This window comes from Rhinatrema bivittatum, chromosome 9 (assembly GCF_901001135.1).
Source record: "Rhinatrema bivittatum chromosome 9, aRhiBiv1.1, whole genome shotgun sequence".
Lineage (NCBI taxonomy): Eukaryota > Metazoa > Chordata > Amphibia > Gymnophiona > Rhinatrematidae > Rhinatrema > Rhinatrema bivittatum.
Window position 1 is genome coordinate 35,742,391 of NC_042623.1, and position 27,380 is coordinate 35,769,770.

Below are 27,380 nucleotides of genomic sequence, written 5' to 3' on the forward strand. Positions count from 1 at the left end.
GGACTTCAGAACCATTCTACAAGCTATCATTTTTTCTAAGATCGATTACTGTAACTCTATCCTTCTGGGCCTACCTTCCTCCTATACTAGACCCCTCCAGATGTTACAAAACGCTGCGGCAAGATTACTGACAAACTCCAGGAGGAGGGACCATATATCTCCAATCCTAAAAGATCTCCACTGGTTGCCTGTTCACTTTAGAATCCTCTACAAATCTCTTTCCATAATATACAAAACCATCCATCAACACACCGCACTCGACCTACAAGTCCCATTCCAAATTTATAACTCCTCCAGACCAACAAGAGACACACTCAGAGGATCTCTTCAAGTGCCCCCAGCCAAAACTACCAAACACATTACCTTGAGAGATCGGGCCTTTTCAACAGCCGGCCCCCTTCTATGGAACTCCATCCCACCGGACCTTAGACAGGAGCCCAGCCTCCCAACCTTCAGGAAGAGACTTAAGACCTGGCTGTTTAAAAAAGCTTTCCCGGACACCGATTAATTCTATTCAGCCAGATTCTACCACTTCCACATGTAAAAATGTTATTACTAATGTAAATACCTATACCTAATGTTATTCTCTCCCTTTTCTTCTCTCCTCCCAGTTCTATTACCTTGTTATTTGTAACTGCTTCCTTCTACACAAATAGGTTATTGAATTGTTCACAGTACACCCCTGTTATATGTAAACCGGCATGATGTGTTTGCAACATGAATGCCGGTATATAAAAATTTTAAATAAATAAATAAATAAAATAAAGTATTTATCATTAAGAATATAACTACCATGGCTCAAACCTGTGTGCCTAGTGCCCATCCATGTTAAACTTGGGCCCAGCCAAAATATAAATTCTGATAATTCCACTGGTTTAGTCAAGTCTTTACTGAGCTCTGAGAGCTGGGTTCATATTGGTGCCGTTGGATGGTGTCACCCACATATTATAGCAAATTTGTCCTGCTGACTATGGAAAACCCTGTTTACAGATAAACAAACTTGCTCTACTGCAGTCCTGGTTCTTGAAATAATGAAAGCTGCATGGTTTTACCCTCATTGGTTCACAGGTAAAGGGGGTTGAGTACACTTCTAGAATACTCATTTTAGGAACAGCACCTCTCTGAAGTTTATTTGCCAAAGGGGAATCTGTCATTATACAGTCAATATCTCTGGGTGCTGCTACATACAAAATGAGTGACCACAAATTAGAAACAGAAACATGCAGACAAAACCTGAACTGGAAACTCCAAGAAACCAGACTTTGCATGTAGTACTAGGGAAACAGAAACAGAAATTTATTTCTTCCTGCATTGTATGAAATACAAAGATAAAAGAGATGTACATTTCCCAAAGCTGACAGAAAGATTCAAAGACTTCCCACAAAAGAATGAGCAGGAAAAAATCTATAAAATCCTCAGGGAAACAGGAGACACAGCAGCTAGAACAGGCAAATATGTAATTGCTACTGGGACAGAAATGTAATCTGACCAGAGATAAAATACTGAACATCACTAGAACTTGAGAATTGTCCTTGCTATCATCCTTTCGTTACTGTGTATTTTTATTTTACTGTTATTACTTATTAATATTATAATATTCTTTTCTTTTGTAACCACTACATGTATTACTTTAGCAAAACATTCCAATGTCATGCCAATAAAATTTCCGAAGTTTGTAGTTCTTCATTCTACTTTTGTATAAGATCAGCTACAGTAGTGGCTCTTAATTTTTCATGATTACTGTATCTTTTTTAAGAGTTTGAGATGTTTGTGTATCTCAGAGGTTGCAAACATTCTAAATTTAGAGCAAATACTATGAGGTTGATATATTCAAAGGCTTTGTCCAGATATCTTTTGGAGTTACCTATACAAAAGCCACGATTTGAACATTTTCCTCCACTTCGTGGATAAATTTTATCATTAATGCACAAACTTTAGTTGGATAAAAAAAGGTGGTGATGAGGCTTAGTTAAATTTTAGATTGTCAGTTCTGATATTCAGTGCTACCTGGCTAAAGTTAGCCATGTAAATTTGGTCAGAAAAATACCGGTTCTAAAGTTACCAGGATAAGTTTAGCTGGGTATATTCAATAGTATACTTATCTGGATAAATGGTGCCGAATATCCGGTAAAGTTACCTGGGTAACTTTCCCACTCACCAGCTCACTGAATTTGTATCTCTAAATTTACATTTTTTCGGAGATATATAGGCCTGTATTTTCAATTGGCATTTAACTGCCAGATAACAAGCACAAACACTCCAGATGCTGACGCTGCTGCATTCAAACCAAATCTAGCAGGAAGTGACATTAGTACCATGGAGCCTGGAGTGCTGATATAGCTGAAGGGCACATTTCTTATGATGCTTTATTGTCTTTTTCTGACAAATGCACCAATTTGTAGCTTGGGTTACAAGTCGGCAATTCGGAGCGGCCTCGGAGGAAACGGGGAAAGCCATCGGGGCTCCCCTAGGGCTCGGCGCGCAGGTGTACTAATGTGCAACCCCTTGCGCACGCCAACCCCGGATTTTATAACATGTGCGCGGCTGCGCGCGCATGTTATAAAATCGGGCGTACATTTGTGCGCCCGCGCATACATCTTAAAATCCGGCTCCATACTCAAGTTGAGGTCGCACCAAGGAGTGATACAGAGGCATATGATATTCTTTGTTTTATTCTCCATTCCTTTCCTAATAATCCATAGCATTCTACTTGCTTTCTTGCCTGTTGCTGCACACTGAGCAGAAGATTTCAACGTATTATCAACGATGATGCCTAGATCCTTTTCCTGAATGGTGACTCCTAATGTGGAACCTTGCATTGTGTAGCTTTAATTTGGGTACTCTTCCCGAAGGGCCGGATTTTCAAAGGGTTACGCTTGCCGGGCCTAAAGCCCTGGGACACGTGTAAGTCCCGGGGCTTGCAAAAAGGGGTGGAGAGGGGGCAGCGTGGGGTGGTCCGGGGGCATGGCCAGAGGCCTCCGCATGGCAGCTCTGCCGGGGATTGCGCTGGCAGTTGGCCGATGCGCGCAACTTACTTCAGCCCCAGGGCTGAAGTAAGTTTTGTAACAAAAAAAAGAAGATGAAAAGGTAGGGGGGAAGGGGCGGGGGAGGTAGGGTAAGGGAAGGGAAGGTGGGGTAGGGAAGTTCCCTCTGAAGCCGCTCCAATTTCACAGTGGCCTGGGAGGGAACGGGGGAAGGCAGCGCGACTTGGAGCGGGCTCAGCGTGCGCAAGGTGCACAATTGTGCACCCCCTAGTGCGTGCCGACCCCCGATTTTATAACATGCACACACATGTTATAAAATCAGACATACATGTACACCCGTGCGCACCTTTTAAAATCTACCCCATAGTGTATTACTTTGCACTTATCCACCTTAAATCTCATTTGCCATTTGCATGCCCACTCTCCTGGCTTTGCAGTGTCCTCTTGCAATTTCTCACAATCCTCTTGTGATTTAATAACTTTGAATAATTTTGTGTCCTATGCAAATTTGATCACCTCACTTGTTATTCCCATTTCCAGGTTGTTTATAAATTTATTTAAAAGCAGTAGTCCCAGAACAGATTCCTCAGGAACTCCACTATTCACCTTATTCCATTGGGAAAATTTACCATTTAGCCCCACTCTCTATTTTCTGTCTTTTAACCCAGTGGTCCCCAACCCTGTCCTTGGGGCCCCCAGCCAGTGGGTTTTCAGGATATCCACAATGAATATGAATGAGTGAAAATTTGCATGCACTGCCTCCATAACTGACTGGTTGGTGGACCCCCAGGTCAGGGATGGGGACCACTGCTTTAACCAATTGGCAATCCACAATAGGACTCTGACCCCTATTCCATGACTTTTTAATTTATTAAGAAGTCTCTCATGAGGAACTTTATCAATTGCTTTCTGGAAATCCAGATACATTATATCAATTGGCTCACCTTTATCCACATATGAATTTACGCCCTCAAAAAAGTAGCAAATTTGAGAGGCAAGACTTCCCTTGGCTTTGTCCCATTAAACTATGCCTATCTATATGTTCAGTAATTTTGTTCTTTATGATAGTTTTACCATTTTGCCTGGCACAGATGTCAGACTCACTGGTCTGTACTTTCCTGGATCATTGCTTGATCCCTTTTTAAAAACGGGTGTTACATTGGCAACCCTCCAGTCTTCAGGTACCATAGATGATGTTACTGATTGTTTACAAATTTCTAATAGCAGGTCCGCAATTTCATTACTTAGTTCTTTCAGTACACTGGGATGTATATCATCTGGTCCAGGTGATTTGCTACTCTTCAGTTTATCAATTTGCTCTAGTACATCTTCCAGGTTCTTTGAGATTTCTTTCAGTTCTTCTGAATCATCACCCTTGAATATTATTTCTGACATGGGCATATTTCTTACATACCTCTTACGGTATCCATATCTTACGGTATCTCTTACATATCTCTTATCTTACGGTATCTCTTACATATCTTACATCTCTTATCTTACATCTTACATCTCTTATCTTACGGTATCTCTTACATATCTTACATATCTCTTATCTTATCTCTTACATATCTCTTATCTTACGGTATAACTCTTACATACCTCTTACGGTATCCATATCTTACGGTATCTTACGGTATCTTACGATATCTTACGGTATCTTGGCAGGTAATTGGCACCTGCTTGGCCTGATAGATTTTTTGGGGTTTTTTTTGTTTTTTTTTTAGCTATTCTTCAAATATTTCTGGGCTAGATTATTAAGCAGCCTTATCAGAAAATGGGTATTGCATAGACGGCTAATGGCAGAAGGCCCCAGTAATGCTGAAGGCCAGAAGTCACTGTGATCCCAGCCAGGCTCCCTCTGCTGGTTAATGTTACCAGCAGCTCTCGGTGTATTTAACAGTGGCCTTTATTTTATAACTGGGCTTTTATTCAGAACACTTGGTGTGATTCATATAATAATATTCAGCCTATTTTCACAACAGTACAGTACTTTGAAGGTGTATGAGTGTGTCACTGTAGAAAGCAAGTGAAAAGGCCAGTTGCCATGGCAATTCTTGCTTCTTTACATAGGTTTTTTTTTAAAACTGTAATCCCAAATCATTCTGTGATTTTTTTAATGCTATTTCTAGAAGACTTATCCAATCCAATCCATCCAGCCTTTTCGTGTGAAAGTCTCTTATTTCTGGAAGAGGGTGCTACATGTATGCAAGTTACTTACCTCACAACTTTATATTCTTCAGATTGCCAGTATTATCCTTCTTAGCATTGTGCAGTTTGGTGGATCCTCATTTTTAGCCTACTTTCAGAAGGGAGGGAAGCTTATGCTATCATACTGTGTGTGTGTGTGTGTGTGTGTGTGTGTGTATGTATGTCTCTGTCTATCATCCATTAATAACTTTCCTATCTGGTGTGCTATCATCTCCAAATTTTCAGGAAATGTCAGGGAGCCAAACCCAGGACACTTAATATGTGTAACTACTCTACTCAGGACAAAATAAGAATTCATGCCAAGCTTGGGTTGAGCCTTTGGGTGCCGGGGCTGGCAGGACTTACGATGGGGTCTCTGCTGGTGGCTGAAGCGAAGGTCCATGGTTAGCTTGGGTAGAAGGCGGGTGACAATCAGGCGTGCGCCAGGTCCAGGCAATTGTCAGTGGCAGTCAGCAGTCAGTGGTGTCTGAGGTCCAGGCAATGATCAGAGGCAGGCAGCTGCCAGTGGTGTCTGAGATCCAGGTAATGGTCAGAGGCAAGCAGCAGTCAGTGGTGTCCGAGATCTGAGCTGAGGTCAAAACCAAATATCCATCTGAGGGAGGAAACAAGGGATGGATAGGCAGAGCAGGAAGGCAAGGGCAAGAACAACAGGAGCAAGACTGGAGACAAGCTGACGAAGAGAGAAGACAAGCTGGATGAGAACTGAAGACAAACTGGATGGAGACTGAAGATGGCTGGATGAAGGCTGAAAACAGGAATGCTGGAAGCAATATGCTGTACTCAAGAGTAGTGGGACCTATTGCTGAGGCAGTGAAGGAACACTAGTAAGGACCTTTTATAAGCCTAAGCATGTGATGTCATCCAAGGGAACCATGGGGCTTTTCCCTCCATGGTCCTTTAAATCCAGCGACGAGCATGTAGACATCTAAGGATGAGCGCGGTCATTTGCAATCAGTGACGTACTGTCACATGGATCCCTGGTGGAATATCAGAGTGCAGCACTCTGCTGCAAAGAGGGCAGTACTGGCTCGGCCACATCGGGAGTCAGCAGAAGCCTGTCCAGGAGAGTAAGTGTGGCAGTTCGCGAGGGCAGCCTGTGGACTGCCAAACGTAACAAAAATGAATTCCTTCAGCATGATTCTTCCTATATCCAGAAGGGAGAATGGTTGTGCACTCTCGATCTGAAAGATGTGTATGCTCATATACCTATTCATCATTCCCACTGGTGCTACCTTCGCTTCAAGATGGACTCTTCTCATTATCAATACAAAGAATTCCTGTATGGCCTATTGGCAGCTCTGAGGGTCTTCATCAATTGCCTTGCAGTGGTAGTGGCACACTTATGTCATCAGGGAGTTCAGGTTTTCCCATACCTGGATGACTGGCTAATTACAGCGACTTCTCAGGAAGAAGTGTTTCTCTTCCTGCACAAGAGAATCTGTCTTTTTCAGGATTTAGGGTTTATGGTGAACTTTGAGAAGTCGAATCTAGTGCTGACTCAAAGGATAAAATTCATTGGAGCATGGATAGCTTCACTATAAGAAAAGGCATTTTTACTGTCAGATTGAATGCTCACCTCTCAGCGTTCAACAGCCCAACAGATTCTTGTTGCCTTTGGTCATATGGCAACAGATATTCATGTGGTCCTACTAACCTGCTTTCACATCCGTTGCCTGCAGTGGGGTCCACGCAGTTAATGGGACCAACTAACTGTTACGGTGTGTGTAATGTGGATCCAAAGTAACTCCCAGTCTTACCTTAGCCAATGGAGAAAGGATGTCGCAGGCAGCGATAGGGTATCCCTGGGCTCAGCTGCAGGAACAGCCAACACAGTCCTGAGTCAGGGCAGTGAACAGGCAACGCAAGTCCAGAATCCAAATCAAGTCAGGGCAGGCAGCAGGCAGAGCAAATCCAGAATCCGATCCAAGTCAGGGCAGGCAGCAGGCAGAGCAAGTCCAGAATCCGATCCAAGTCAGGGCAGGCAGCAGGCAGAGCATCCAGAATCCAACCCCAATGAAGATAAATGCCACGGAAGCACCAGCACAGCAAGCCTGAAGCTGAGGCAATGCTGTGCTGCTCTCAGCTCTGTAAATACTAAATTTTCCCGCACAAACGCGAGAACTTCCGGGTGGAAGTCTGACTCGTTCTGATGGGCAGGGCTTGCACGCTGCTCACGTTGGCCCACGCTGCCGTTGGAAGTCGTCGTCGACCAGCATCGGGGTCGGCCCCCAACGCCAGAGAACGCCGTGAGGTAACACTAACTCAACCACTGTTGTTGATAGTACAGGTTTCAGGAAATATGAAACAGGAATTGCACTGGTGGTTGAACCCCCACATGCTTCAGAATGGAGCTCCACATTTCACTCTCCCCCATCAAGTAACCCTAGCAATGGACACCTCCATGAAGGGATGGGGCACCCACACAGTATTCTTTCGGACCTAAGGCACTTGGTCTTTCAAGACAAGCCCCTTTCAAATCAATCTGCTGGAACTAAGAGTTATCAGATACGCTCTGATGACATTCACACATCTTCTCCAAGGAAAGATTATTTTGATTCAAACCAACAACCAAGCCTCAATGTTTTATATCAACAAACAGGGGTCCACAGGGTTGTGGACGCTCTGCCAGGAAGTGTTCAAGATTTGGCAATGGGCAATCAGCAACTGAGCTCTTCTAGGGATCTCCAACACAATGGCTGATCACCTCAGCAGAGTATTTCATCTACACTTGTGGTCTCTACAATCAGCAGTCGACAGACTATTCTGCCATCAGAAGACCTATTCGCATTGGAGCAGAACAGAAAACTTGATTATTCAGTTCTACCCAGCAATCTCAGGTTAACTCAAGAGAACAAACAACATGTGTGCTTTTCCTCTGATACCTTTGATCGCCAGGACAGTACAAAAGCTATGTTGAACTTGTGGACCCTTGAATCAAGGTGGAGTTGGTGCAACCTGCAGGGAGGAGCACTGCAGGTCCCCACCGTCAGAAGGCGGAGCTAGATGAGGCAGATGCTCAACTGGAGCTTCGCCTCTACCAGCCCACATTTCCCTTGGATTGAGCATTGGGAGCCGGTGCCGGTGCCAGTAGTTCTTAGGTGGGGGCCTCTGCTAATGGTCAAAAGGACCGTTGAGGCCACTGGGCTGGAGTAGATGTGGTACAGGCGAATCTGGAAGCAGGCTGGAGTCAGGGGCAGGCGGCGTTCAGGAAGGTCCAGAAGGCAGGCAGTGATCAGTGGCAGGCAGTGTTCAGGAAGATCCAGAATGCAAGCTAAAATCAATACTGGGTATCCGTCCAAAGGGAAAGATGGGATGGATGGACAGGGCAGGAAGGCAAGGAGTAGAACAGGCAGGCAGATGAAGAGACATGGAGAATTGAGGACTGAGGACCTGAAGGACTGAAGAACTGAAGGACTGAAGAATTGAAGGCAAAGACAAGAACTGGAACTTAAGAGAGACAAGGACAACTGGAACTGAAGACAGAGTGCAGGAACTGGAGAATGCAGACAAGGACCTGAGGCAGCTCACTCTACAAGGATATAGGGAGACCTATTGCCTAGGCACTGGAGGAGCGTCTGCAGGGGCCTTTTATAGAGCACAGGAGTGATGTCATCAGGAGGCACCTACTGGTCTTTCCTGCTGCGGGCTCTTTAAAATCGATGACATTGGATTTGTGCACGCCCTAGGAGGAGCAGGGCCCGGTGGTGCTGGCAGCATTCTGCCACGATAGTCGGCAGCAGCATCCTGTCGCGTCAAGGCACAACATCCTGCCAGGCTGGAGGGGAAGGCAGTCTGGCACCAGGGAGCAACATGGGAGGCCCAGCCTGAGGGGTAAGTACAGTAGTTCGCAGGAGGAGTCCACAGACCGCCAAACAAAACAAGCTACTGCAAGACTATGCTTGCTGATCTTCATAGCTCCAGCATGGACTAGATGAACGTAGTTTGCATATGTTGTACAATTCTCCAGCAGTCCTCCACTCTATATGGGGTCAGACCCTGCCTTGCTGACTGAAGATGAAGGAATGCTTTATCATCCAAATCTTCCATTCATCAACCTGATGGCTTGGGTGTTGAATGCTCAATAATCAGGGGTCTCTCTTTGCCCAAAGATGTGGAGATATAGTGTTTTCGGCTAGAAAACCCTCAACTAGGAAAAACTATACCTTTATGTTGCTTGCAGTAATTTTTTATGGGTTTGACAGTTGTTTGGTTTTGATTGTAAATATTACTACCTTTATCATAAGGCTTGGGGGGATAACTGCATGGAGCGACAGGTACTACATGGGGATAATCTGCATGGCAGATACTACCAGAAGATTCTTGCTGGGCAGACTGGATGGACCATTTGGTTCTTTTATGCCATTATTACTATGTTACTATAAATATTTTACTATGTTAAATGGAGAAGATATTCCAAGAGGTTTCATCAAAACACCTTAGATCATTTTTCTTACAAGCCCGAGCATCTGATAATATACTTGCATTCCCTTTCTGACTCAGGCCTCGCTACATACTCTATAAGTGCACATCTCAGTGCCTTAGCGGCTTACCATGTTTTGGTGGAAAATAAACCGATCTCTATTCATCCACTGGTACTGAGATTTATGAAAGGATTGTGGCATGTGAGATCACGGATGTAATAGCCTCTGGTCCCATAGGACTTGAATGTTGTCATTTTTCAGTTGATGAAGCTGCCTTTTGAACCTCTAGTGTGGCACGCCTCCACACCCTGCCTGGGACATCAGCTGCCACAGCCTGCCTTGCTGTTTCCTCTCCGCTAGCAGCCGCCAACACCGGGGCCTCCCCGGCATCGCCAGCGCATGAGACGCCATCAGCTTCCGCCCCTGCCCGGGGTTCCCCCTAGGTGCACTCGCGCAGCACCAGCAACTATTTAAAGGGCCTTCGGCGGGAAACCTGGGACCGCCCCAGAGGATGACATCATCAGTGCCAGACTATATAAGGCTCCCTCGGGCCTTACCCAGATGGCTTGGCAATGAGTCTCCTGCGTTGCTTCTCTTGGGATCCTGCGCTTGTCCTTGTCGGACTCCTGTTCCAGTACCTGACTCCTGTTCCACTGCCTTTCTCCTGCTCCAGGACTTGGCCTTGCGCCCCTCTCCCTGGAGTCTCTTCAGATGGATCTCCTGGCTCTTAAGCTTGGACTGGACCTTACTCTGCTTGACAGCTGTCTGCCTCTGAACCTTGGACTGGACCTCACTCTGCTCGTCAGCCACCTGCCTCTGAATCTTGGACTGGACCTCACTCTGCTCATCTGCCGCCTGCCTCTGAATCTTGGTCTGGACTTCTCTCTGCTTATTTACCCTCCGGCGGAGACATGACCCCTGGCCATCCCTGGTCAGCCTGCCTTCGGTCTCCCGACTCTTGGCAGGTGCCCGCCTTCTTCTCCTGCTGCTGGCATCTGAACTCTGCCTGTCTCATCCTTCTGGCCATCCACCTGATCCAGCTCCGGACTCGACACCAATACTACGCCTCAGGGGCCCACCTAAGTCCAGCCGGTCCCGGCACCCAAGGGCTCAACCTGCGGGGAATGTGGACTGGTATTGGTGAAGCTTCAGCCGGCCCCTGTCTTCCTCCGGTCTCGCCTCCTGACATTGGGAACCTGTTGGGGTTTACCCTCTCAGGTAGCATCAACCCTAACTCAGGCTAGGGGTCCACTGCCCTCGCCATGGTTTCCACTTCTAGAGACCACTTCTTTTAAGTTTTTGATGTGGAAAGTAGTTTTTCTTGTGGCAGTGACCTTGGCTGGAAGAGTCAGCAAACTCCAAGCTCTTGTTCATTATTCATCATATATGCAATTCTTACACCATAGACTGGAGCTCTGTACTCCCCCTAAGTTTCTCATAAAAGTGGTCTTGGCTTTCCATATCAATCAACCCATTGTGTTACCTACCTTTTTTCCATGTTCACTTGCACATGAAGGTGAGAAGACCCTTCAAATGCTAGATTGGAAAAGAGGTCTGGCATACTACAAGAAAAGAACTCTGCCACATTGCCAAGCTTTGCAGCTCTTTGTTTCATACGACCCTAACAGACTTGAAGCAGCTGTCATGAAATGCACACTGTCAAACTGGATAGCAGAATGCATTAAGAATAAGCACTGTTATTCAGCAGGTTTACAAATCACAGACTCCGTCAAAGCTCATCAGGTGAGAGCTATGGCCTCTTCTGTTGTCCATCTGTGAGAAGTACCTCTCCAAGACATCTGCAAAGCTGCATAAATGTTGTCTGTCCATACCTTTTCATCCCATTACTGTTTGGACAATCTCTTAAGAAATGACAGTAAATTTGGACAAACAGTTTTGTGCAACCTGTTCTCGCAGTAGTCTACTCTCCATGGTGGAGTCTAGGTTGCTTACTTAGTAAATGCTCCAATGCAGCCCTCAGCTTGGGAATTCCCACATGTCACGGCTAATTCAACTTGCTTATTAACAGAAAAAGAAACCACCATTTATTGTAAGCAAACTTGCTATATATCTGGATGAAGTTATCCTGCTAACTATCTAATAACTTTATATGGATAACTTCAAGACAGCCTTTCTCCGTGACCAGCTAAAGTATGTGCATTACTTTAGTTGGACAATTATGAATATGAGTACTGACTGGCTAAAGTTTTACTGCACTCCAGAAATGCCTCCAGCCATACTTTTTTTTAATATGGGTAAATTTTGTGCAGGCAATGATTTGCCGCAACAAAATTGCCTGCTCAGCATGAAGGGTAGTTGGTGCAGAGGTAATTTAAACCTCGGAGATTTGTCTCTCAAAGTTAGACAAACAAATCCTTTGAATATCAACCTCTATATTACTTAACAGAGCTCCTCCTCAAAATAACTGTGCATTAGCAAGCCCCCTTGAAAAATGGTACAAAATGTGACTTAGAGGCTGATTTTCAAAGAAAACTGAGTGCCAAACCTAGGTGCCTCAGTTTTAGGTCTCTAAAGTTTGGTGAATTTTCAGCAGTTTTTAGGCACCTAAATTTCAGGTTGAAAACTAATCAAATTTGGGCTTCTAAAACAGATTCCTAAATCTAGGCCTGCTATTTCTTTTCCTAAATGTTGGTGCCTAGGTTGGGCACCTACTGCTGGAAATCAGCACAGAGCACCTAATTAATTTTCTTTGCTCTGGCCCTACCCACTTTTTAAGTGCCTAAATTTCTGGTGGAGCACACTGTTAACCCGCATTTGGACGTGCGTTTTAGACGCGCTAGCTTTACCCCTTATTCAGTAGGGCCAGAGCAAAGAAAATTCAGTAAGGGTTAATAGCGTGTCGAAAACGCGCATCCACCCCCCCCCCCCCCGAGACTAATAGTGCCCGCAACATGCAAATACATGTTGAGGGCCCTATTAGTCATTCCCGCACGATACAGTAAGTAAAATGTGCAGCCATATTAAGTCAGAGGTCCCAAAAGTTAAAAAAAGTTAAAAATTTTAAAAAATTTAAAATGGGCCCGTGGGTTGAAAACCGGACGCTCAGTTTTGCCGGCTTCCGGTTTCCGAACCCGTGGCTGTCAGCGGGTTTGAGAACCAACGCCAGCAAAATTGAACGTCGACTGTCAAACTCGCTGACAGCCGCTGCTCCAGTCCACAAAGAGGTGCTAGGGACACGCTAGTGTCCCTAGCGCCTCTTTTTACCGCGGGCCCTAATTTAAATAAATTAATGTACTGAATCGCGCGCACAGGAGAGTGGCCTGTGCGCGCGCCGGGAGAGCGGGCGCTTGCCTGCTCTCCCGCGATTTTTACTGTGTCGGCCCGATGGTGCCTAATAGCTTAAAGTTAGGTGCCTAGAACTTTTGAATGTTCACCTCTTATTGCGCAATACTTAGATAGTGCAAAATTTGCTTAAGACATAAATTTGGCACAAGGCAGAGACCAAGATGTGCAAAAATGTTAGATATATTAAAAGATAAGCAATAACTGTTGCATGATGTTTGGTCAGTCCTTCATCTTGCCCAATGATGACAGAAGGATTTCATGCATACAGCATAAAACACTCTAGCCCAGAATGTTTTGGGATGGGAATAAACAATTACAAAATGATATAAGAAGCTATGGCAGTGTTTGAAGGCAACAGAGTATCTTGTCCTCATGTATAAACCATATATATGTTGTGTGCTCACAGGTAGCTCCCTAGGACTTGTCTGTGAATAACGTTTTCAGGTCTTTGTGCTCAGGAAGAGACACATCCACACTGAAAAGCTGTATTATTGCTGTGTTTATGTTTATTACACATCAGTCTGGAGTTATCCACCTTTTCCCTGGAGGAGAAAATGTAGGTAATTGCTCTATAACTCAATGTTACTAGGGAGAAGAGATTGGGCTGAGCCAGAGAACAGCTGCAGCCAATACTTCTCCGCACCGGGGGCATTACTGTTATTAAAACTGCAGCTAACTGCAAAAGCTGACATTAACTTCATCTTTAACATGTCATCCCTTGTGGCTCCATCACAAATAAAAGACTTCAGCTTCAGTGGATACATGGATCTGAACGCACACTAGTGTTAGGATTCACACACCAGCTACTGAGCACAGTAGGAATCTTACCCAAATGTATGTGTGCCAGGATATAATCTCTTGGACATCAGCAAAGCACTATCCATATTTCAGTGCAGTAGTATATGAATTTATACTTCCAGCTTTAACTCCAGTCTACTAGTGCCAGGATTCACATGGCCAGACCCTGAGCGCCTCATTCCAGCGTATGAACTCATTCCAGAGTTCATACGCCCAGCATCTGAACACATCAGGATCCGTACTCTAGCACACTAGTGCCAAGATCCACATTTTCAGCCTCTCTGCATAGCAGGATTCACAACCCAGCCCACTTATACCAGAATTCACACTTTGTGGCAGAGAAGTGCAAAGTAATTTGTGGAGCACAGAAGTAGACAGGAAGATAGTGTACTGTATAATTATGATTAAATATCTTCCTGCTTGAGACCTTAGAAGTGCTTTTCTGTTGTAGAAAGTTCTCATTGTTTTGGTTTTGAGTCCTCCCATGGCAGAGAACATTTACAAGAAAGAAATGGAAGTAGCATATGTGACTTCACAGTACCTACTGCTGCTTACTTTGAATCCTATTCCACATTGAAAATGTTTTTGTTGATTAATGGCCAGGTACCTATTGCTCTCTAACCCTGCAGGTTTCTAATATGTACTGTGACTCATCTTTGGGCTCATCTACAGCTGTTGTTACCCTCTTCCTATTTCTTTTCTGTACAGAAGTGTCTGAGGTTAAATCCTGATGCCCCTGTCTGGGTCTCCAAGCAGCGCATTCTCTGCACATTAAACCACAGCCTGAAAGATGTTCTGAATTATGGGCTCTTCCAGCCAGCTTTTAATGGCCGAGCAGGCAAGTTTTTGGATGAGGAACGACTACTGAGGGAGTACCCACCCACTTCTGTAACACCAGTGCCATACCTAGAGGTAAGAATATTACACACACTCTTTTTATAACTGTACAGTAGTGTCATACCTAGAGTTAAACATAGAATGCACACTCACCCATCCATCACTGTCAGACCAACATCATACATAAAGATAGTTGGCACTTGGCAACACTTTCCCTCTCACTTCCTGTCACACCATTTAAACTTATACATGAGCATGCAGCATCCAGTCACCCATCTACCCCATCAAACCTACCCCATCAGTGGCATATATAGAGACAAGTATCCAGTATGGATTAACCTTCTTGCCATATCAATCCAGTGGTACACTTAGACAGAAACATGCAATATATACTAGGGATGTTTATCGTTTTTTGACGATTTAAAAAAATCGTCAGATATTTTTTAAATCGTCAAAAATCGTTAGAGTGCATGAAACAATAGAAATTCCCCTGATTTATCGTGAAAAATCGTTAATGGGATTAGTGTCCACTAAGGGGAGTTATTTTGGGGGAGGGCGGAAAAACCGGCACACCAAAACTCCTCCTAAACTCACCCCGACCCTTTAAAATGAATCTCTTACCTTCCCCCATCCTCCCGAATCCCCCCAAAACCTTTTAGAAATACCTGGTGATCTACTGGGAGTCCCGGGAGCGATCTCCCGCTCTCGGGCCGTCAGCTGCCATTAATAAAAATGGCGCCGATGGCTCGATAAAAAAAACCCACCCCAACCCTTTACAAATGACCCCTTTGCTTCCTCCACCCCCCAAAACCTTTTACATGTACCTGGTGGTCTAGCAGGGGGTCCAAGATCCATCCCCTGCACTCATACCCTCGGTGCTGAACTGGTTTCAAAATGGCGCCGATCGCCTTTGCCCTCACTATGTCACAGGGACCGACGGTCGGCCCCAGGGGCTACCGGTGTCATTGGTCAGCCCCTGTCACATGGTAGGAGCATAAGATGGCGCCGATGGCCATGTGACAGGGGCTGACCAATGGCACCGGTAGCCCCTGTGACATAGTAGGTCAGAGGCTATCGGCGCCATTTGATACCGGCACGGAGGGTATGAGTGCAGGGGATGGCTCCCGGACCCCCCCCCCCTCCCCTGCTAGACCACCAGGTACATGTAAAAGGTTTTGGGGGGGTTCGGGAGGGTGGGGGAAGCTAAGGGGTCAATTTTAAAGGGTCGGGGTGGGTTTTTTTTAATCTGCTCGGGCCTCACTAAAAAAAAATTAGCGATGTGAATCGGAATCGGAACAGATTCCGATTCACATCTCTACCGATCAGATTTTGTTCTCCCTCCAGCTGAACACGATCGGGCACACGATTCACATCCCTAATATATAAGCACTCACCTTCTCATCTATATCACACCAATGTCATACCTGTTATGCTCATGCTCGCGGACCTCATCCTGTGGACTCACCGACCACCGGCCCGAAACCGCAGGACTCCCTTGAGGCCGCCTATGCCATCCTAGCTCGCCGCTGCCACCTCCGTTTGGTCTGATGCCGCCCTGTGCGGCAGGATGAGCCGCTGCCGGCACGTATCTTTGTGGCCCTAGCGCCACTGCTGCTGCCTGTTCTCCTCTTCGCGCCAGGGGTGCCGCCGTCGCCGCTGTCTGCCTGGCCTCCCACGTGGCATGGACCTGCTGCAGTCCTCTGCCTCTCAGCTTCCTCTAAGCACAGGCATGTGCCTCTTCTGTATTTAAAGGGCCAGCGGTGGGAAAAGCCTCTCAGCCCCAACGGATGACATCATCAGTCTTCGCCTGGATCAGCCATATAAAAGGGCTCTGCTTCTTTCCCTCAGGGCCTTCAGATCTGGTCTTCACAGTGTCTGTGGTCTTCCTTCCGGTCCAGGTCCTCCGTGGTCTTCCTGTTCCTTGATGGATCTTCGTTCCATGTTCTTCATGTTCCTGGTATTCTTCATCTTGATGTTCCAAGTCTTGCCCCTGGTCGGAGCTTCTTCGTCGCTTGTTCCTTGTTCCTGATGTTACAGTTGTCCAGTCGTCCTGATGTTCCAGTCATTCTGATGTTCCAGATGTCCTGATGTCTAGTTGTCCTGATGATCCTGATGTCCAATGTTCCTGTCCTGACTCCGTCCGTCTCATCTTGAGCTCTTCTTCCAGTTCCCAGGTTCCTTGTCTGTCCACCTTTCCTGGTGTGCCACCGTCGTGGTCCGGGACCAGCCCATGGTGGGCTATGTAGGGTGCCTCATGGCACAAGGCCCACCTTCTCGTCTGCAGCGCAAGCCTTCAGAAGACTCCTGTTTTTAATGCCTAGCTTCTGAATCCTCCGACTTGAATCCTGAGTCTTGAATCCTGTCCTAGTCTTCAGAGTTCCTTGTGCCTGCGCCCGTCCATGCCTAAGACTCTGCCAGAACCTGCTCCGCTTCAGCGTGGTCCGCGACCAGCCACTGGCAGCTGTATAGGGCGCGCCCCGGTGCAGGCCTCTCCTTAATCTTCATGTCCTGGCTTCAAAGTTCCACTGCTTCGTCTCGAGTCTGCTTCACCTTCGTCGTGGTCCACAACCAGCCATGGGCAGCTGTGTAGGGCGCACCATGATGCAGCACTCACCCAGTACTTTCTCCTGAATCCTGAACCCTTGCCTGAAACCTCCAAGCAACTTGAATCCTTGTCTGAGTCTTTTGAGTAACCTGAATCCTGTCTCTGGGCTGCACAGCTACTCACCTCTAGCTGACCTAAGTCCTGCTGGCCCCGGCACCCAAAGGCTGGTATAGGTGAAGCTCCAGCAGCCTCTAGCTTCAGCCCACTCCACCTGCTGATGGTGGGGACCTATAGGTCCTTGCCTACGGGTTGCGTCAACCCCACCTCAGCCCAAGGGTCCACCTCAGATCCAACATTAACTGCTACCTTGAAACGGCCCAGCTGTTTCAATCCTGAGTGAAACTACATTTATACAGCCATCTGGGAAATCCCTTACAACGAATTCATCCCTTGCATAAAGTATCACCGTGACATCAATTGACTACCAAGCTCCTCTTGAGAGTAGCTTCACCACCATTGGAAGCCTGTGTTAACATATGGATTTTCCTGAGAAATAATCTTCTCCTTGAATGAGTTAAAGGGACTTTTCTTACCATCTGGCCTTGCAAAGCCTGGAAGTAATAACCCTGAGCTTCCTTCCTCTTGCCTTCCTCAGCCATGTGCCAACCATCATTGAAAGGAATATCCATGCCTCCATGATCAGCCTTCCATCTTTGGTGCAATGTTCGTTGGATTTCCTAGTTCTACCTGATGCTCCTGGTACCACTGCCTACCCAAGAGCATGTGGTACTTACAAGTTCTCCTGGTGTACCATCCTCGCATTTAAAGAATCCAGCATGATGCCTAATCTGTCTTCACCATTGCTACCACCATGAAGATGATGCTTATGTGCTTTCCACTTCTGTTCTGACTAATTAGAACCAAGAACCGGATTTTACTCCAAGATGCTACTATTCATTTGTGCCTCCCGTTCAACCTGGATCATGCCCTTCTCCTAAGTTTTTTGTGTCTACGTCATGTCTTCCGTATGTCGCTTTGTCTTCACTTCAGCTCCTCCCAAGCATTGAAGATCTTGTGTGTAGACCCCCAAGTTCCCCAGCTGGTATAAATTTATGCATTCTTGCCTTCATCCATTGAGAAGAGGCTGAAGGAGGGGCTTTGAGGAGGGAATGCTGTTATACTCCTGCCCATGGGCCTCATCCTGCGGACAGGCCCTCCACTCACCTACCACTGGACCAACGCTGCAGGACTCCCTTGAAGCAGCCTATGCCATCCTGGTTCCGACACCACCCTATGCAGCAGGAGGAGCCGCTGCCAGCGTGTATCTTCACAGCTCTAGCACCGCTGCCACTGCCTGTTCTCCTCTTCGCGACAGGGGTGCTGCCACTGATGCCACTGTCTGCCTGGCCTCCCATGTGGCATGGATGCCGCTGCAGTCCTCTGCCTCCTGGCTTCCTCTAGGCGCGGGCGCGTGCCTCTTCTTCTGTATATAAAGGGCCAGTGGCGGGAAAAGCCCTGTGGCCCCAACAGATGACATCATCAGTCTTCGCCTGGATCAACCCTATAAAAGGGCTCTGCTTCTTTCCCTCAGGGCATTTGGATCTGGTCTTCACAGTGTCTGTGGTCTTCCTTCTGGTCCAGGTCCTCCGTGGTCTTCCTGTGCCTTGATGCATCTTTGTTCCATGTTCTTCGTGTTCCTGGTATTCTTCATCTTGATGTTCCTGGTCTCGTCCCTAGTCAGAGCTCCTTTGTCGCTTGTTCCTTGTTCCTGATGATACAGTTGTCCAGTCGTCCTAATGTTCCAGTCATCTTGATGTTCCAAATATCCTGATGTCCACTTGTCCTGACTTTCCTGATGTCCTATTTTCCTGTCCTGACTCCCTCCGTCTCATCTTCAGCTCTTCGTCCAGTTCCCAGGTTCCTTGTCTGTCCACCTTTCCTGGTGTGCCACCGTCATGGTCCATGACCAGACCATGGGGGGCTGTGTAGGGCGCCTCGTGGCCTACCTTCTCGTCTGCAGCGCAAGCCTTCGGAAGACTCCTGTTTTTAATGCCTAGCTTCTGAATCCTGAGTCTTGAATCCTAAGTATTGAATCCTGTCCTGGTCTTTGGAGTTCCTTGAGCCTGTGTCCGTCCATGTCTAAGTCTATGCCAGAACCTGCTCCGCTTCAGCGTGGTCCGCGACCAGCCACTGGCGGCTGTGTAGGGCGCGCCCCGGTGCAGGGCTCTCCTGAATCTTCATCATGTCCTGGCTTCAAAGTTCCACTGCTTCGTCTTGAGTCTGCTTCGCCTTCGGCGTGTTCTGCGACCAGCAATGGGCAGCTTTGTAGGGTACGCTGCGATGCAGCACTCACACAGTACTTTCTCCTGAATGCTGAACCCTTGCTTGAAACCTCCAAGCAACCTGAATCCTTGTCTGAGACTTCTGAGTAACCTGAATCCTTGTCTGAGTCTTTTGAGTAACCTGAATCCTTGTCTGAGTCCTCCGAGTATCTTGAGTCTTGTCTGAGTCCTTTGAGTAACCTGAGTCTACGTCCGAGTCTTCTGAAAATCCTGAGTCTACGTCTGAATCTTCTTGTTCCTGCCATTAGTCTCCATCTGGCCTCACACACTCGTCTTTCCCTAGCGGCAGGTCTGGAAGGGCTATCGAGTGGCCGGAGAGCTACTCTCAAGACCAACATTGCATTGCTAGGTCTTATTGGTGCGTGTAAATCCAGTGGAAGGCAAGCCTGTCGTTCTTCGCTTTGTCTTCAGTCCAGCCTTGTTCCTGCTCTGCCCGTGCTAGTACTCTCTCACCTCCCATAGTGTGCGTCTTGGGGCTCCTCCCTGAGCCGTCCTGTGGTCCAAGGGCTCACAATCCCCCTTGACAATCGACCGCCCCTCCGTGACTCGCAACAATACCTGGAAATGAGCATGTGACATTCATTCCTGTCACATTACTACCATACCTAGAGAAAGACAACACCTATCCACCCTGTCAAACTCGTGCCATAGCTACTAGTAAGGAACACACTACACCCATGTTGTAATACCAGTAGTTTACCTAGAAGTAAGTGTATAAGATATACCAACTCACCCATCCACCTGTCACGTGGAGTTAAGTTTGCAACGTACATTTTCACCCACCCCTTTCACACCAGTGTTATAACTAGATGCAAGTATGCAATACATATCCATGTGCCTATCCACACCTGTACCATTAAGATGGTACTACACCTGTACCATACCGTGCCAATTCCATTCTCAGAAGTAACTGTGTCATTCCCACTTACCCAGCCTTCTAACACTAGTAGCTAGGGGTGTTCATTCATTTGCAACGTATTGGCAATCCGCAACATATATGCCATATTCATTGTAGTCAGTCAAACATTCAAGGATGGTATTGGTTAATATCAAATAACATGTCTAATACATAACCTGTTTCGGGTATGCAATGCCACTCCTAAGACTATGACTCAGAAGTTTTAAGCTAGATTATTCGAAAAAACTTATTGATCTTTACCCAGACTTGTTCACCCCATTTACATGGTTTAATCACAGATATACCCTGTTATAAATTTTGCTGTCGATTGTAATAAGTAGTTTTTCTGGTTCAGTTACTGTTAAATGTAATAGGTTGTTATATATGTAAACCGGAGTGAAGGCAGCTAGGTATACCTCGGTATAAAAATATTCTTAAATTAAAAAAAATAAAATAAAATAAAATAAAAATGTATGGCGAACCCCCACAAATACAACATATCACTAACGAATAAACCCCCACCCTCCTGACTCCCCCAAGACTTGCCAAAAGTCCCTGGTGGTCCAGCGGGGCCCTGGAGCGATCTCCTGCACTCAGGCTATCGGCTGCCGGTATTCAAAATGGCGCCGATAGCCTTTGCCCTTACTATGTCACAGGGGCTACCGGTGCCATTGGTCGGCCCCTGTCACATGGTGGGAGCAATGGACGGCCGGTGCCATCTTGTGCTCCTACCATGTGACAGGGGGCTGACCAATGGCACAAGTAGCCCCTGTGACATAGAAAGGGCAAAGACTATTGGCGCCATTTTGAATATCGGCAGCCGATGGCCCGAGTGCAGGAGATCGCTCCAGGACCTCCGCTGGACCACCAGGGACTTTTGGCAAGTCTTGGGGGGGTCAGGAGGGTGGGGGGTTGTAGTTAATTAAACTTAAAGGGTTGGGATGGGGTATTTTTTGGAAATTAATACATATGTAACTAATGAACGGATCGGGGTCCCCCGAGAATGGATGCAACGGATTTGGGTCCCAACGAATACGAATACCGAATGGGACGAATCCATCCCTGCTGCACATCCCTACTAGTAGCATAACTAGAGGTAAGAGTGCAATATAAATCAATATAAATAGAGTGCAATATAAATAAATAATATATAATATATAATATATAATAATATATAATATATGATATATAATATAAATAGAGTGCAATATAAATAAATAAAGAGTGCAATATAAATCAATATAAATAGAGGTAAGAGTGCAAAAAAGCCATCATGAACAATGGATCCTCTTACTATCCCCAAGCTCGATATAAGAGCCTACCCTGACTCTTAAAACAGTTGTTATCATTATCCTAAGCACTTCGTTCCTTAGTCTTTTTCTTTCCAGCAATCTTTGCTTCCAAGTTTTACCTCCCTTGTTGAATGTAACTTTGTTCTTCCTGTTACCTACGGTTTCGTTACAGTTCCCCCTTTTTGATGTAAACCGACCTGATATGGTCCCTACCATGAAGGTCGGTATAGAAAAGTGTTAAATAAATAAAAAATAAAAATAAATAAATATACTATCACTCATATAATGGAAGAGATAGTGTACAGGAAGCTTGTAGCATAGTCACACACGTACAACATATACAGGTGAATTTTCAAATGTTGCGTGTGTAAAAATTAGCACTTGCATGTGTAAAAATTAGCACATGCTAATAGCATGTACATGAATTTGTGCTATATTCAAAACTGCAACTTCTACATATAAATCAGGGTTCATGAGTAATTTTGTGTGTATAAGAAAGGGACATGCCAGGGGTATTCTGCAGTGGGCTAACATTTACTCAAATAAGTTGCAATTTTAAAACCTGTCAAAGTGAAGTGCGAACGTCTTTTACTTGCGTATATTTACTTCTGCTCAATATCTTGTGTAAGTGATTGTAAAACTCGTTAAAGAGACGGCTGAGGGGGGATATGATAGAGGTCTTTAAAATCATGAGAGGTCTAGAATGGGTAAATGTGAAAGGGTTACTCTTTTGGATAATAGAAGGACTAAGGGAAACTCCATGAAGTTAGCAAGTAGCACATTTAAAACTAATTGGAGAAAATTCTTTTTCACTCAACGCACAATTTAGCTCTGGAATTTTTTGCCAGAGGATGTGGTTAGTGCAGTTAGTGTAGCTGGGTTTAAAAAAGGTTTGGATAAGTTCATGGACTTCCATTAACTGCTATTAATTAAGTTGTCTTAGAGAATATCCACTGCTATTACTGGCATCAGTAGCATGAGATCTACTTAGTGTTTTGGTATTTGCCAGGTACTTGTAGCCTGGATTGGCTACTGTTGGAAACTGGATGCTGGGCTTGATGGACCCTTGGACTAACCCAGTATGGCAGTTTCTTATGTTCTTATGTTAAATGACTGGGTAGGGGGTCTGAGTGCAATTAGTAGATTTAAGATTGAAATGCCTGGAAGGTCTTCACGAGCTACAGCTGGACTGGGCAAACTGGCAGACTAAATGGTGCTCATGTTATAAAATACCCCAATTTACACATGTAAAAGCTGACTTAGGGGGGTAGATGTATCAAATTAATAAGATAAAAATGTACACGTGTGTCCTTGTAAAATTAGAAGTACAAATACGTGGGTATATGAGTTGTGCACAGTTATCCAACTAATTTCTAACAGACAGGTCGATACAGTAAAGTGTGCTCCGTCGGAGCGTACTGTCAGCCTGCTCTGGACGCGTGTTTTCCCTTACCCCTTATTCAGTAAGGGGAGGAAAACACGCGGCCCACCCGCGGCACCTAATAGCGCCCTCAACATGCAAATGCATGTTGATGGCCCTATTAGGTATGCGCGCGGGATCCAGTAAGTAAAATGTGCAGCCAAGCCGCACATTTTACTCTAAGAAATTAGCGCCGACCCAAAGGTCGGCGCTAATTTCTTCCGGCGCCAGGAAAGTGCACAGAAAAGCAGTAAAAACTGCTTTTCTGTGCACCCTCCGACTTAATATCATAGCGATATTAAGTCGGAGGTCCCCAAAAGTAAAAAAAAGTAAAAAAAATAAAAAATAAAAATTTGAATTCGGCCCGCGGCTGTCGGGCCAAAAACCGGACGCTCAATTTTGCCGGCGTCCGGTTTCCGAGCCCGTGGCTGTCAGCGGGCTCGAGAACCGACGCCGGCAAAATTGAGCGTCGGCTGTCAAACCCGCTGACAGCCGCCGCTCCTGACAAAAAGGAGGCGCTAGGGACGCGCTAGTGTCCCTAGCGCCTCCTTTTCCCCGTTTTTCCCGCGTCACCTCATTTAAATACTGAATCGCCTGCACCGGCGAAGGGCCGGTGCGCGTGCCGGGAGAGCCGGCGTTCGTCCGCTCTCCCGCGGTCTTACAGTATCGACCTGTTATTGGGCTAAGTAGCAGCTTTCACGCTACTTAGATGGACAATTTTGAACTTATTCAGATAAGTAACGGCACTTATCCAGATATATTCTGATTTATCCAGCTAAATAGCAGCAGACCTACATAGCTGGATAAATCTGAAAAGCTCTACTTGTCCACCTGAGTAGCACTTTTTCGAGTAATCCAGCTATATTCCATTAATTAGCTGGATAAATCCAAACTTGCGTGGCTCATGGTTTATATATATGTGAGCATTTGCATGTGCATATATACTCATATTTTATAACCTTTCCGCGCTGATTATAAAATACAATAGCACCTTTGCATGTGCACATATACATGCGTAAATGGTTGTATGTGAACAGTTCTGAAAGTTACCCTCATAGAGAACTAGTAGTAAAAGCCCATTCAAGGACAGAGAAATACTATGAAGTGTAAGAAATGTGTAATTGAGATGTGCGGTAGAGAGCATTCAGGCTGAGCTCAGGTGTACAGTGTGGTGGGAGAGAGGGGATTGGACAATTCAGAAAGAGAGAGAGAGGCAGAGCTGGAGACTATAGCCAGAGAGAGGGGTGAAGCTCAATTTTCGTATGTGATAGTAGACTGTGGATTAATAGACAATACAGAGAGAGGGGGTCAGAGCTGTAGAGTGTAGCACAGCTGGAGAGTACAGGGAGAGAGAGGGACGGAGCTCAATTTGCCTACCGGCAGTGCAGGTGTGGGACAACTTCCTTGCTTTAGTTAGATATACTAGTAAAGGATTGAGCACTGTCTCCTGGTTCTGTCTGATGAGGTCTGCCAGCTCAGGACAGATTCTGCGAATAACAGAACCTAATACTTTTATGGGTCTCCATTGTTCTTTTACATCCCTATGTTTCTCTTTGCTCTGCAGTTTCGATACAAGAGGCGGGTATACACCCAGAATCTGCTAGATGACAAGCAGTATGCAAAACTTCACACTAAGGTGAGTAGGTCACTTTTATATAGATTTGTTAACGAGGCAAGAAGGGCTGCAACTAGATTACATAGGGGTGAACGGTTTGATGAAGCTGGGTTGTGACAGGGCTCAGTGAGACAAAAGGGGCTGTGATGGACTCTGATGAGTTTTCGGAAAGCTACAACTGAGCTTATATGAGGCATGAGGGAGTGCAAAAGGGGGTAGCTGGTGTTAATATTGAAATATTCCTACCCGGTCTGGCACTCCGTTTCTCAAAGAAAAAATAAATGGACTCTGAGACATTCAGGTTAAAGCACCGTCCTTAAGTTTTTAACTTGTACACTCTATGGTAAAATTTCTTTTACCGGCCTATCTTCTTTCCAGCTGGTTGCAAGCTTCCAAGTTCTCTCCCCCTGTTGATTGTAACTTTGACTTATTTGACTTATTCCTACTTATTGTTATCTTTCGTTTACGTGAATTTGTTACTCTAGTTTTTCCCTTTGTTAAATTGTAAACCGATCCGATATGGTAATTTACTATGAAGGTCGGTATAAAAAACTGTTAAATAAAAAAAATAAATAAATTGTACTGCTGGTGTGACCACATATAGAGAGGGGAGATAAGGGAGGAGGTTATGCTAGTACTGGGGTGTGTAGTAGGGGAGACAGCATGGGTACTAGTTGGAGCTTCACTGCTGAAGAATATGTGGCAGGAAATGCTATTAGTGCTGGTTGGAGGCTCACTTTTGTGTGTAGGTAGAGGGTGGCATTCTTCCTAGTGGTATTTGATAGACAACTAGAAAGCCAGAGTTGTTAAAACGGATATAATTCTCTCTGATTCATAAACTGCTGAACTCTCCTCCCTTTACCATTTTCTTTTCTACCTCCTTGTCTTCCTTGCCTTTCTTATTCTTCTCCCCCCCTCCCTTATTTCCGCTCACCATGAGGTTTGTTCTGAGCTTTTCAGTGAGGAATGCAGTGCTTCTACCAGGCTGGAGTCCAATTCTTCAAAATTCAGGATTGTAGCCCCCACCCCCATCCTCCCCCAGTTATGCTTTGTTCTCTGTATATTTGAGATTGTTATTGGAGGGATTCTGAGACAGAGGCATCTGATGACATCCTCCCCATCCCCCCACCAAGATTAAAAGAAACTGTTGGGAAGGAATATAGAGTGAAAAATCAGGAGGAGGATTGTATAGTCAGACATTAAAAAGACATCGAAAAAGGAAAAATACAACAGCTACAGTGAGCAGGCCCCCTGTCCTTGAAACTAATGGTAGGTGTAGAGGGGCTGAAGTAAACAGAGGAAGGGATCATTTGTAAAACACATGTTCTCCCTTGCAGTGTTATAGGGCTTATCCATTCTACACATGGAAGGCCAGTCTTTCAACTCTCAAATTAACCTCTCTCACAAACAAGATGGCATAATAATAATTTGGGTATATATGATATCATTAATACAAATGGGGCTCCAAAACAGATACAATTAAAATACTACAGTAATATATGTGCAGGAAAAGAGCCATATAACATATTTCTGACAACTGAACTGTATCAAAAGAAGAGAAAGCAAAAAAGAAAAAAAAAGCCCAATGTATTATACAATTCAGTTCTATTCTATGTGTTGTCTTTCATATAGATGTATCCTGGAATGTTTTACAGAATGGTAAATGATGCATTTCATATCAGGAAAGGGTGAAAATAATGAGGGGATCCTGCGGTAGGGTGACTGAGAGCTGCAGTATCAGACAATGCAGAGATTGTGAAATCTGATGATGAAAAGCAGAAAAATCAAGGGAGAAAACATGAGTCATTACCCGAGATGTGAAAACAAAGCTGGCTGGAAGAAGTGTGTGGGGGGTGGTGGGGGTGGTGGGGGGAATCCTGATCTGGATTTTATGAGCAAGGGAGGAAAAAAATTATTTTACCTATAGTGAGAAGACTGTGGGTTGGACTGAGAGTGAGAGGAAGAGTAGTGAATTATGTGATTGGAGTGATATGCAAAGATAGAATTAGGGAGGATTATAAAGACCAAACGAACAATGTGCTGGGATCCTGAAAGAGAGACTGTGTTTTTGGTTGAAGCCTGAATGTGAGATAATAAAATCAAGTGAGTTGGGATATGGAGATGCTACAGAGTCAAGATTTGCAATATTTCAGTCAAGAGGACATAAAGATATGGATGAGCATTTCAGCAGGGGAAGAGTGAAGGGCGTGCACATTTATGAGTGAAAATTTGTTGTTCTTAAAGTTAGATAAGATAGTTGCATTTTGGCTATAGTTGGGCATAAGGTAATGGTGATGCTATAATTGGGCATAAGGTAATGGTGATGCGCGCTTTCGATGCGCTAGATTTACCCCTTATACAGTAAGGGGTAATAGCGAGTCGAAAATGCGCGTCCAACCCCCCCCCCCCCCCCCCCCGAAACTAATAGCACCCACAACATGCAAATCATGTTGATGGCCCTATTAGTTATTCCCGCTTGATACAGAAAGTGAAATGTGCAGCCAAGCCGCACATTTTACTTTCAGAAATTAACACCAGCCAAAGGCTGGCATTAATTTTGGCCAGCACCGGGGAAGTGTACAAAAAAGCAGAAAAAAATGCTTTTCTGTACACCCTCCGACTTAATATCATAGCGATATTAAGTCGGAGGCCCCAAAATTAAAAAAAAAAACAAAATTTAAATCGGCCGGCGGCCCGCAGGTCGGAAGACGGAT

General features: G+C 45.4%; 1 protein-coding gene across 4 annotated transcripts in view; it reads left to right on the forward strand.

Annotated features, from left to right (window-relative positions):
- SHANK3 (SH3 and multiple ankyrin repeat domains 3) overlaps positions 1-27,380 on the forward strand; it is a 1,690,229-nt gene that overhangs the window by 442,347 nt on the left and 1,220,502 nt on the right. For all 4 annotated transcript variants that reach the window (XM_029615063.1, XM_029615061.1, XM_029615060.1 and 1 more), the window contains exons 4-5: positions 14,426-14,629; positions 24,616-24,687. In XM_029615063.1, coding sequence (XP_029470923.1) covers positions 14,426-14,629; positions 24,616-24,687 — 276 coding nt within the window. The remainder of the gene's footprint in view (positions 1-14,425; positions 14,630-24,615; positions 24,688-27,380) is intronic.